The sequence below is a fragment of the Bison bison genome, unplaced genomic scaffold (assembly GCF_000754665.1).
Source record: "Bison bison bison isolate TAMUID 2011002044 unplaced genomic scaffold, Bison_UMD1.0 scf7180017864373, whole genome shotgun sequence".
NCBI classification, from domain to species: domain Eukaryota; kingdom Metazoa; phylum Chordata; class Mammalia; order Artiodactyla; family Bovidae; genus Bison; species Bison bison.
Window position 1 is genome coordinate 5,294,739 of NW_011494945.1, and position 12,570 is coordinate 5,307,308.

At 42.0% G+C, this 12,570-nt stretch overlaps 1 protein-coding gene across 1 annotated transcript in view; it reads left to right on the top strand.

Moving 5' to 3' along the window:
* The window catches only part of DDO (D-aspartate oxidase), a 17,690-nt gene extending 13,648 nt beyond the window's left edge, over nucleotides 1-4,042 (top strand). Inside the window, 1 exon segment of the mRNA XM_010856616.1 lies at nucleotides 2,582-4,042. Coding sequence (XP_010854918.1) covers nucleotides 2,582-3,149 — 568 coding nt within the window. The 3' untranslated portion in view covers nucleotides 3,150-4,042.
* The last annotated feature ends 8,528 nt before the right edge of the window (nucleotides 4,043-12,570 follow it).

A 12,570-nucleotide genomic window follows, 5' to 3' on the forward strand; every position in this document is an offset into this window, starting at 1 on the left:
TATTATAAATATATAATGTTATATTATATATTATAAATATAATATATAATGTATATTATAAATATATTAATAGCTACATTGCATTTCTAAGAATAAACAGTGGATTTTCCCCATGAATCTATATGCATAGCATTATTTGCCAACTGAGATTTTCCATTAGTTTTTTTCTCCTCGTCTTCACACAAATGGACTGAAAATAGTTAATTTTCTGATTGCTGTTAGTAAAATATCCTGTTTCAGGCTTGAAGCAAGGATGCCAATGTGGTACCACTCTCAATCTGTTAGGATTCTTCAAAGAAGCAGAACCAATAGACTATATATATATACATATATATATTTAAAGAGATTTACTATAAGGAATTGGTTCACACAGTTATGGAGGCTGAAAGTCCTGAGATCTACAGGGTGAGTTGGCAAGCTGGAGACCTAGGAGAGCCAACGATGTATGGTTCCATCTGAAGGCTGGCAAACACCGGACCCAGGAAAAGCCAGTGTTTTAGCCTGAATCTGAAGACAGGAAAAAGCTGACATCCCAGTCTGAACGCAGTTCAGCAGAAGGAAGGTCAGCCTTTTTGTTCTGTTCAAGCCTTCAACTGGTTGGTTGAAACCCACGTGAAGGAGGGCAATCTACTCTACTCAGTCTAACATGTAAATATTAATTGTATCCAAAATATAGTCATAGAAACACCCAAAAGAATGTTTGGCTAAGTATCTGGGTACCTCCATGGTGCAGGCAAGCCAAAGCATAGAATTAGTCATCATATACCCAAACTAGGATTTCATACTGTCTTCAGTATTACCCAACATTCATGTCAAGTTCACTAAGTATTGGGTGCTGAGCTGGGTCATAGGTGTAGTGAGAAGCGTAAGACACTGTCTCTCCTCTTGAGAAATTTTTGATTTATTGGTATGGGTCTCCTATATCTTGTGAAGCATGTGCGTGCTCAGTCGCTCAGTTGTGTCTGACTCTTTGTGACCCCATGCACTGTAGCCCACCTGGCTCTTCTGTCCATGGGATTCTCCAGGCAAGAATACCAGTGCTGGTTGCCTTTTCCTTCTCTAGGGGATCTTCCCAACCCAGGGGTTGAACCTGAGTCTCTTGTGTTTCCTGCATCAGCAGGCAAAGCTGATTCTTTACCAGCTGAGCCACCAGGGAAAGCCCCTGTGAAGCACTGTCATGCCCATTATTTCATCTGAACTTCACAACCATCTCTGAAGCAGGCAAGGGAGGTGTCACCCCTATAACCCAGATAAGGAAACTGAGGGTCAGAGAAGTGAGATGAGTTGGGCAAGACCTCAAAGCTAAGCTAATGCGAGGCAACTGGGACCTAAATCCCCTGGTTTCTGATTTTACATCACCTCTCATGTGGAACTTCCTTCATTCTGCCAAGCACTTACACTTCTGTCTCCCAGCTCCTTTGTCAAACTTGAGGAAGGGCACTTTGCCTCTAAGCAGTATCTTGAACACAGGCAGTCAGTCTGCATCTGCTGTACAGAGCTGCTGACAGTCTTCCTCTCCTATTAAGTCTTCTATATTCTACAAGTGACCTATGAATAAGATTGTTATTGTTTCATAGGTACATAGTTTCAGTTTCACAAGATGAAAAAAGTTCTGGAGTTGGATGATGGTGGTGGTTGCGCAACAATGTGACTGTATTAAACTTAACACCCTTAAACTGTACACTTCAAAATGGTCAAAATGGTGAATTTTGTGTTACATGTATTTTACTACTATTAAAAAAGATCATAGAACCTAGATGAACTATTTCTTTTCATTATTGACGACTTGGTCTGAAAAATCATTACCAACCACGACTGTTACTTAGTCCATCAACTGTAAATATTTTGGGTTCCTCTCATGCTGGCATCCCTGTGGGAGATGTAAGTGGGGGACAGTGCATGTGAGCCTAACCATCTTGTTAGGGAGATAAGGGTATCACAAAGGAACATGCAAGAGTTAACAATATGAGACAAAAATGTTGGAGGCGGTAAATCTAAGAGCTAAATAAGTGGCATAAAGCAAAAGCGCTTGGGTATTTTAAAAAATACATCAGGTTAACCTGATATTTATTTAGCATCTAGAATAATATAGGGCTTCCCAGGTGGTGCAGTGGTAAGAACCTGCCTGCCAAAGCAAGAAACACAAGTGGGATCCCTGGGTCAGGAAGATCCCCTAGAGTAGGAAACGGCAACCCGCTCATGTATTCCTGCCTGGAAAATTCCTTGGATAGAGGAGCCTGGCGGGCTACAGTCCATGGGGTCTCGGAGTAGAACATGATTGAGCACACAGGAGCATGAGAATGATATAGAAACTCCATTAAATATAAAAAGGATCAAGCATCTAGTTTGCTTTGCGTTTCTGAAATAGGTTTTTATTTAGGTTCAACTTTAGGAACCTCTGGTTTGCAAGGATGTGAGACACTCAGATAGAGTACCACCTGCTCGGGCCCTGGAAGCGCTGGAGGTATTTGCTCATTGGACGGTCACCTCAGTTTTGTTTCTGAATTCCTGTCTGTCACTTCTGTAAGGGGTTGAGCAGGACGCTGGTAAGGCTCGCCTCATGGTCTCTTGTTCTCCTTAGGGTAAAAGGAAACGGGGGCCTGATACTCACCCGACGAATAGAAGACCTGTGGGAGCTTCACCCGTCCTTCGACATCGTGGTCAACTGTTCAGGCCTTGGAAGCAGGCAGCTTGCAGGAGACTCAAAGATTTTCCCAGTGAGGGGCCAAGTACTCAAAGTGCAGGCTCCCTGGGTCAAGCACTTTATCCGAGATAGCAGTGGGCTGACATATATTTACCCTGGCGTATCCAATGTAACCCTGGGTGGCACTAGGCAAAAAGGAGACTGGAATTTGTCCCCAGATGCAGAAATTAGCAAAGAGATTCTTTCCCGATGCTGTGCCCTCGAGCCCTCTCTCCGTGGAGCCTATGACCTAAGAGAGAAAGTGGGTTTGAGGCCCACTAGGCCAGGCGTACGGCTGGAGAAAGAGCTACTAGCTCAGGACAGCCGGAGGCTGCCTGTGGTCCATCACTATGGCCATGGAAGTGGGGGCATCGCCATGCACTGGGGCACTGCTCTGGAGGCCACCAGGCTGGTGAACGAGTGTGTCCAAGTCCTTAGGACTCATGCTCCCAAGTCAAAGCTGTAGGTGACCCGAAATGATAGCAAATGGCCCCAGAATCTATTAATCAAAATGTAACTTAAGTACCAGAAGAGATTCAAGTAACTTTTCTGTTGAATGAAAGTTTAATTGGACACGATTTTGTTTTCAAAATTAGAATTGATGCAATAGGTATCAGTAGACTTAAACCTACTACTGATCTAACTTAGTACTAGTTAGTAGTAGCTATGACATAGGGCGTTAAGCTCTATTTTTGTTTTTTAAAAAAATACTTTCTATAAAGATTTCTTTTAAATCTCAGGTCCAAGGATCTAAGCTAATTCACACGGATGCAAGAATTTTGATATATTTTTTTGGCTTATAAATCCACAGGAGGAGATAATGTATGGAAAACACTTAACTCACTGTCAGTTGCAGAGCTGCCGTGATGCTCATAGGTTGTAGTCAAGTGAACACTATAATCCTTAAAAATTACACGGCGATATACAATTCAGGCTCATTCCACTTAGTGGAAGACAAAGGATGAATCCTGCTAGTGTTAATGGCAACCTCTACTTCCCCTCAGCTGGCAGATGGTAGAAGATAGTGATGATGTGTTGCTTACAGGTGTGGCATCAACTCAATTGCTGTCTGGGGTCAGCCACCTAAGGGGTGTACTTTCCATTACCACAAATAATTGAGAGGTGGCTTACTGGGTGGTTGACTTTGCCCAAGCATTTTTGAAGATTGAATTTCATGTGCAGCCAAAGAGCTAATTTGCTAATTAAGATGGAACAATCACTCTGAATGAAATATAACGGAAGAGTTTTCTGCAAGTTGTTAAAAAGTACTGAGAAGGAGTGGGAGTATGTCTCATGACACAATGATTTTGGAATTACTGAATTAATAAATCTAATCTGGATTCTTGGCTTGGTCTTTAATCCGTTCATGTGTGTTGTGAATACTCATGAGGGTTTTTGGCTGAGTGAATGATAAAGGAGATGCTATTCATTAAGATAAGGAAGCTTAGGAGAAATATATGAAATTTTTTTTTAGTGAGAATAGTTTGTTTTATTTATTTTTTAACATTGGAGAATCTCTAAGTTTGACTATATCTAATTTAAATATAGGGCCTAAATAGTTGTAATAAGATGTAATGCGTATGGTGTTTATGCAATAGTTATTGTCAAAAAGGTGTATGAAAAGTGTATATATGAAGATCAAAAAATATATGTAATTCTATTTTTAATTTTGGGGGTATATTTCTCACGTTTAGTAACAATAAGTTCTATTTTAGACATCTTGAGGGGAGTATGGGGTTGGCAAACAGCATGGGAAAGAGCCCCCAGCACAGCTCCATTCTTGTTGTTTTGTTCATTGAACTTTTGTATGTGATTTTGCGTGGGAAAAAAAAAAAACCTGTGCTGGAAGAGACAAAGATGGAGACAGAGCATGCACGCCGTGCTCTTGATCACCCTTGCAGTAATGAAATTCCCAAGTTAAATCAAGGGTGGATTCTTTTCTATGTATTTCCATCAGGGGGCGTTGTTGTATCAAGTTCAGATATAGTGGTACGTTTGAAAATTTAGAAATGGTTAGAATAAAAATTGGATATGGAGGTGTGTGGAGTATGTGGGTGATTCTTCTGAGGTTTTAGAGTTTATATGCTCAAACTTCAAATTTTTTTGAATTTTGTTTAGAGTATTTGAGAAATGTACAAGCTCAGATGGACTGAAAATACACACATACACACACACCCATCCATATACACACGTGCACTCACTACACATGATCTGTGAGAAATAATATGATAAAATGGTATTTTGAAGAGGGCATTTAACAACTTTTTAGTGGTTAAAAATGAAAATGATGGGACTTCCCTGGTGGTGCAGTGACTAAGACTCCGTGCTCCCAGTGCAGGGGGCTCAGGTTCAATCCCTGGTCAGGGAACTAGATCCTACATGCTGCAACTAGGAGTTCCCATGCCACAGCCAAGACCCGATGCAGCCAAATAAATAAATAAATAGAAATATTTTTTAAAAATGAAAATGCTCGGAGCAGGTAGATTTTGGTCATTTTTACAAGTCTTAAGTGTACTCTTAAGTTGTTCCTTATGCCCACCGTTTAGATCCTGCAGCATTTTCATTTCCTGTAGGTAGGTTCATACTCTATGATTATTGCCTATTTGCAACAGTCTAAGCAATTACTCTAATTTAACTCTTCATTTTATATTCCTAAAGCCTAACATTATAAGACTGAAAAATTAGAGGCTTCTGGAGAAAGTGGTCATGGCTACATGCCCTGATTTCATTTTTACTATTAAATATGTGATTCTTCTCTTAAATGTTTGTTTATTTTGATCAGTTGCTGGGTTGCATGTTATAGTCACCTGGGAAATTTTGAAAAACTAATGATTCAAGCCCTTCTCTAATAAATTAGCATCATTGGGGTTGGGTGGAGCTCTGGCATCAGTATTTATTCGTAACCCACAGAGTTCTACCCAATAGCTGGGACAGAAGGTTATGAGCACTGCCTCATTCCTCTCCTCATTGGGCTCTGTCACTACTGTAACCACTCTTCTCTCCCTTCTTCCTCTGCACCTTGGGGCACTGAGCTAAGAGTGATGTGCTCACATAAGCAGGTATGTCCTTAGACACGCCTGGGCAAGGTAGCAGGAATTATCTGTTTCTCAAAGTGGCTCTCTAGAAATTCTGGGAACCGTCTTGCTCGCTGTAGCTCAGCTGCTCAGAGACAGCCATCTGCTCAGAGACAGACAGTCTCTCTGAATGAGAGACTGAATATACAAATGAACAATGGCCAGACTATATATAAAGGAACTCTGATCCATGGCCTGCAGCAGCTGGCCCAGGAAGCCACCTTCTTCTTTATAATCACCAGCGAGGGAGCCAGTCTGCTACAGGTCAGATTTGTAAGATGCTAAATTGCTGTCTCTTGTAACGATCCAGAAAGCTTAACAATCATTTCTGGAACAGTTGGCCCCAAATGGTCAGTACTTGGTTAATAACTGACAGTTTCCCTAAAATTTGTCCTGTTTTCAACTTAGGACCAACCAGAGAAAGCCAAATACACCCCTATCCAATCATGCAGGATGCCCCTCTTTGGAGAAAGGCATATGTTTAAAACCTTTTTATTATGTATTGGAGAATAGCCAATTAACAATGTTGTTACAGTTCCAGGTGAACAGGGAAGGGATTCAGCTATACATACACATATATTCATTCTCTCCCAAATTCCCCTCCCATCCAGGCTGCCACTTAATATTGAGCAGCATTCCATGTGCTATACAGTAGGTCCTTGTTGGTTATCCATTTAAAATATGGCAGTGTGTACACGTCTATTCCAAACTCCCTAACTATCCCTCCCATGCATTCTTCCCCCTAGCAGCCATAAGTTCTTCTTTAAGCTTGTGAGTCTCTCTGTTTTGCGAGTAAGTTCATTTGTATCATTTCTTTTTAGATCCCACAGGTAAGGGATGTCATATGATATTTCTCCTCTGACTTGCTTCACTCAGTATGACAATCTCTAGATTCATCTATGTTGCTATAAATGGCATTATTTCATTCTTTATAATGATTTTACTTTTTTCATTGCTGCGCAGGCTTTTCTCTAGCTGCAGTGAGCAGGAGCACCATAACTCTGTAGTTATGGCGCACACGCTTCTCACTGTGGTGACTTCTCTTGTGTAGTATGGGCTCTAGGTCAGCAGTTGCAAAGCCTGGGCTCAGTACTTGCGGTTTCAGGGCTCTAGAGCACAGGCTCAGTAGTTGTAGTGCCTGGGGTTATTTCCCCTGTGGAATGTCAGATCTTCCTGGATTAGAGATCAAACCCATTTTCTCCTGCATTGGCAGGCAGATTCTTTACCACTGAGTCACCAGGCAGGACCTGAGGATGCTCCACTTCTTAATAGCCTGCCAACAGCTTCTGCACGCCCGGAGCCTCTATTCAGGGGATACCTGAAGTCTTCTCTTTCATGACTAAAAGACTTTCCCACACTTCTGCCTTCCTTGGAGAGACGGTGACTGACTCCCTTGCTATAGCAAGCTCTGGATAAATAGTCATTGTTTTTCTCTTTTGGCTGGCCTTTTTTACTGTTTGTTTACACAAAGATTTCCTGTTTTGTAAGTTGAAGTCTTAGATCACTATGCTAAGGCCAAGAATGGGCCCCCATTTTCTATTACAGTCCATTTAAAACTTTTTCTGAACATAGAGAACAACAGATTTCCCTCTCAAATCCCCTTCTTCAAGTGTCTGACATTTGTGGCTGAGCCAGGACCTGCTGTGCCTGTGACCCCGAGGGATACAGCAGCTTTGAGGGTACTAGCATGTACATACGATGCTTCTTCAGCAGACAGTTTATGTACAGACTTTGAGGATTTTATTTACTTTGCAAGAAAAGAAGTTAAGCAGAAAGGCCATAGTCCAGTAGGACATGGTTATACAGAAGAAAGGCTATTTAAAAAAATGATATAGATTGTTCCTTCTATTGAATGTTAAAGTTTAAGTGTTAGTCACTCAGTCTTGTTTGACTCTTTGGGACTGCAGGGACTGGGGCCCACCAGGCTCTTCTGTCCTTGGAATTCTCCAGGCAAGAATACTGGAATGGGTTGCCATTTTCTCCTCCAGGGGATCTTCCTGACCCAGGGATTGAACTCGTGTTTCCTGCATTGCAGGCAGATTGTTTACCATCTGAACCACCAGGGAAAGTGAAAGTGAAGTCGCTCAGTTGTATCTGACTCTTTGAGACCCCGTGGACTGTAGCCTACCAGGCTCCTCTGTCCATGGGATTTTCCTTCTTGAACCACCAGGGAAGCCACAAATAAACACACCCTCTTGGCCTGGAGATGCCAGGGATTGAACCTGGTCTCATGCGCTCTACCACTGAGCTACATCCCTGTTTATGCATTCAAACCAACTGATAGTCGAACCATCATTTTTCTCAATCCATTAAGAGCTTTTAGCGAAAAGGAAGAAGATGATGGTGGGACCTGTGTCCTCTGGGAGTTGTAGCTCTGGGAAACCTGTTTCAGGATTCTGAAACAGATAGTTGAAATGAATGTAGCAACACTTACACTATTTTTTTGATTCCTGTCATCTTTCTTCTTGAGAATGTAAATGATGAAACCTATTTGAAATCTATTTCCTCTGGGTATCATTCACTTACAAAAAGCCAGTGGAGATGTTTAAGTCGTCTCTTTCTTCCTGAAAAATCTCTGCAGTTTGCCACCAGGCCTGGGGGCTTTATTATCCTAAGCGACTTTGCCATCTACAAATCACCGCCCTAAGTAGCTAAAGGGAATGAGTTAGCCAGAGCTCTGAAAAAGTGTAACCAGTGTTTCTTTAATATTAGTAGAACAATTGCCTTCTGCCTGGGCAGGGCACCTGTAGACCTGCCTCGCAGTCATGTTACCTACAACTCCACCACTCAGAGCCTAAATTTCCCTTGAATTACAGTTTTTACTCTGATGGTGTCACAACACAGACACCAATCTGATACCTGATTCTAAGATATCAGTCTACCCTAGAACTTCTCATGCATCCTAGTATTTCTCTCCCATACAAAGCCAAGTGGTCTGACAATGGAACTAAGCTAATGGAATATTGTGATGAATATTCTAAATGGTTTACCTGCTCTACTCAGATCCCCTTTTCTGGGAAGTCTACTCAAACCTGAGAGTTCACTATCTGGGCAGAATCCCTGTTACCCTGTCTCTCTGGTTATAGTTAATGGATCCGAGGAAACTTTTGATTACTTTTAGGTTCAGTTGCAAGTAACAGAAACTCCCCCAAAGCGAAAGTGAAGTCTCTCAGTCATGTCCAACTGTTTGTGACCCTGTGGACTGTAGCCCACCAGGCTCCTCAACCCACAGAATTTTCCAGGCAAGAATTTTGGAGTGGGTTGCTATTTCCTTCTCCAACCAAGTAGTTGCTTAAATAAGATGGGCATGCATTTCTCTCTCACTTGGTAGAAGCCTGGATTTAGGCAGTCCTGGGTCTCTGTGGGAACTTTATCAGTGATCCAGGCTCTTCCTGCTCACATTCTGCTGTTTCAAGGGTGTGGCTCCAAGATGTCAGTTGGAGCTCCAGTTATTCCATCATCACATCCACCCCCAAACTTTCCAGAAGACTCACAATAGTTTTGCTTGTATCTTATTGCATAACCCTACACTAGATTCAAGTGAATCTGGGGGTGTAGTCTTTTGATTTGGTGAGCAATGTAAAAGTTAAGGTTTCAGCAGGCTCTGTGAAAAGTATCAAACTATAAATTGGATTAAGCTAGTCAGATTCTTAAGAATTTGTACCAAGGGATTCTAAATCCTGATAATGGCAGGCTCTGGAGACACATAGACTTGGACCAACAGTGCAGATTGTCCAGGTTTATGTAAAGGAAGCCAGGCAAGAGGGAGGAGACAGATACAAGCAGACAAGGTGAGAAGGAAGCCCAAGGGGACATGTGCTTCTTGGGAAGCATCAGGAATGACCCAGGTCCTGACCCAGTTCCATTTCTCGTGAAGTCTGACTTCATGAGACTGACTTCATGGGACTTCAGAACTGACTTCAGGCAGTTCTGCACTCCTCAGAAACCTCACGGTTTTAAAAACTGCTTTTCAAACATTATGGTATTGAGAAGAGAAAGTGGGGACTTCCCTGGAGGTCCAGGGGTTGAGACTCCATGTTTCCATTGCAGGGGACACCGGATTGATCGCTGGGGAATTAAGATCCCACATGCCCTGCAGCAAAGCCAAAAACAAAAAAAGATGAGAAGAGGGATGGAAGCTGGAGGGTTTCAGATTCCTCCCCAAAGAAGTTATTTTTCCTGGAGCAATTAAGGATATATTTTATAGCTATAACAATAAGATCTTAATGTAATGAAGCAAATCCAGCATTTGCTGAATTCTATCTTTTACTTAAAAATTTTGTCTTCTTTTCCCAAACAGGGACATTTTACATATCCTTATATCCTTATCTCCTTTATAGTTGTCATCACCCATTGTTAAGATAGACAAAGTCGAAACTACTCAAACAAAGCTCTTGTGTTCTTACATTGCTGCTATCCTACCTTCTGAATATATTATCAGTCCCTGGTCAAGATCATATTATAACCAATGGTGTTCTTGCTGTACTGTGCTTAGTTGCTCAGTCATGCCCAACTCTTTGTGACCCCATAGACTGTAGGCTGCCAGGCTCCTCTGTCCATGGGGATTCTCCAGGCAAGAATACTGGAGCTCTTAGTGATGCTTATTTTTTCCTTTAGTTACTATAATTGAATTAAGGCCAATTTGTATGACTGTAGGAGTAATACCTGTATTTCATTTCCTGTCCGTGGATTCTGTGGGGAAGTAGTTTACCGTAATCTGCCTTTCTCCTTGAACCCATTAAGTAGATTCTTTCCTTTCAACCAAAAACTTTTATCTAAGTCTTCTTATGTAAAAAAAAAAAAAAAAATTAGTGGATTTCTGGGATGAGAAAACAGATTTATACTAGCCACTAGACCAGGGGTAGCAAAATGCTTTGGTAAAGGGTTCAATAGTAAACATTCTAAGCTTCACTGGCCATGCAGTCTGTATTGCAGCTTCCTCAACTTTGCCACTATAACCTTGGAGCAGTCAGATTATGTGTAAGCAATGGTCATGACTACGTACCCATAAAATGCTATCTACAAAAGCAGGTAGAGGGCCTGATTTGACCTAAAGGCTGTAGTTTTTGCATGGTGGCAGTGATGGTGCAGAAGTGTGGCCAAGAGGAGCTACCCTACGTCCAAGGTCAGGGTCGGTGGCTGAGAGGAGCTACCCCACATCCAAGGTAAGGAGCAGAGGCTGTGATTTGCTGGAGCAGCCGTGAAGAGATACCCCATGTCCAGGGTAAAAGAAACCCAAGTAAGATGGTAGGCACTGAGAGAGGGCATCAGAGGGCAGACACACTGAAACCATAATCACAGACAACAGGCCAACCTGATCACACGGACCACGGCCTTGTCTAACTCAGTGAAACTAAGGCATGCCGTGTGAGGCCACCCAAGATGGACGGGTCATGGTGGAGAGGTTTGACAGAATGTGGTCCACCAGAGAAGGGAATGGCAAACCACTTCAGTATTCTTGCCTTGAGAACCCCATGAACAGTATGAAAAGGCAAAAAGATAGGACACTGAAAGATGAACTCCCCAGGTCTGTAGGTGACCAATATGCTACTGGAGGTCAGTGGAGAAATAACACCAGAAAGATTGAAGGGAAGGGGCCAAAGCAAAAACAACACCTAGTTGTGGATGGGACTGGTGATAGAAGCAAGGTTCAATGCTGTAAAGAGCAATATTGTATAGGAACCTGAAATATTAGGTCCATGAATCAAGGCAAATTGGAAGTGATCAAACAGGAGATGGCAAGAGTGAACGTCGACATTCTAGGAATCAGCGAACTAAGATGGACTAGAATGGCTGAATTTAACTCAGATGACCATTATATCTACTACTGTGGGCAGGAATCCCTTAGAAGAAATGGAGTAGCCATCACAGTCAACAAAAGAGTCCGAAATGCAGTACTTGGTTGCAATCTCAAAAACGACAGAATGATCTCTGTTCATTTCCAAGGCAAACCACTCAATATCACGGTAATCCAAGTCTATGCCCTGACCAGTAATGCTGAAGAAGCTGAAGTTGAACGGTTCTATGAAGACCTACAAGACCTTCTAGAACTAACATCAAAAAAGATGTTCTTTTCATTATAGGGGACTGGAATGCAAAAGTAGGAAGTCAAGAAACACCTGGAGTAACAGGCAAATTTGGCCTTGGAGTACAGAATAAAGCAGGGCAAAGGCTAATAGAGTTCTGCCGAGAGAACACACTGGTCATAGCAAACACCCTCTTCCAACAACACTAGAGAAGACTCTACACATGGACATCACCAGATGGTCAACACCGAAATCAGATTGATTATGTTCTTTGCAGCCAAAGATGGAGAAGCTCTATACTGTCAGCAAAAACAAGACCGGGAGCTGACTGTGGTTCAGATCATGAACTCCTTATTTCCAAATTCAGACTAAAATTGAAGAAAGTGGAGAAAACCACTGGACCATTGAGGTATGATGTAAATCAAATCCCTTATGATTATATGAAGTGAGAAATAGATTTAAGGGACTAGACCTGATAGACAGAGTGCCTGATGAACTATGGACGGAGGTTTGTGACACTGTACAGGACACAGGAATCAAGACCATCCCCAAGACAAAGAAATGCAAAAATGGCTGTCTGAGGAGGCCTTACAAATAGCTGTGAAAAGAAGAGAAGTGAAAAGCAAAGGTGAAAAGGAAAGGTATATCCATTTGAATGCAGAGTTCCAAAGAATAGCAAGGAGAGATAAGAAAGCCTTCCTCAGTGATCAATGCAAAGAAATAGAGGGAAACAACAGAATGGGAAAGACTAGAGATCTCTTCAAGAAAATTAGAGATACCAAGGGAA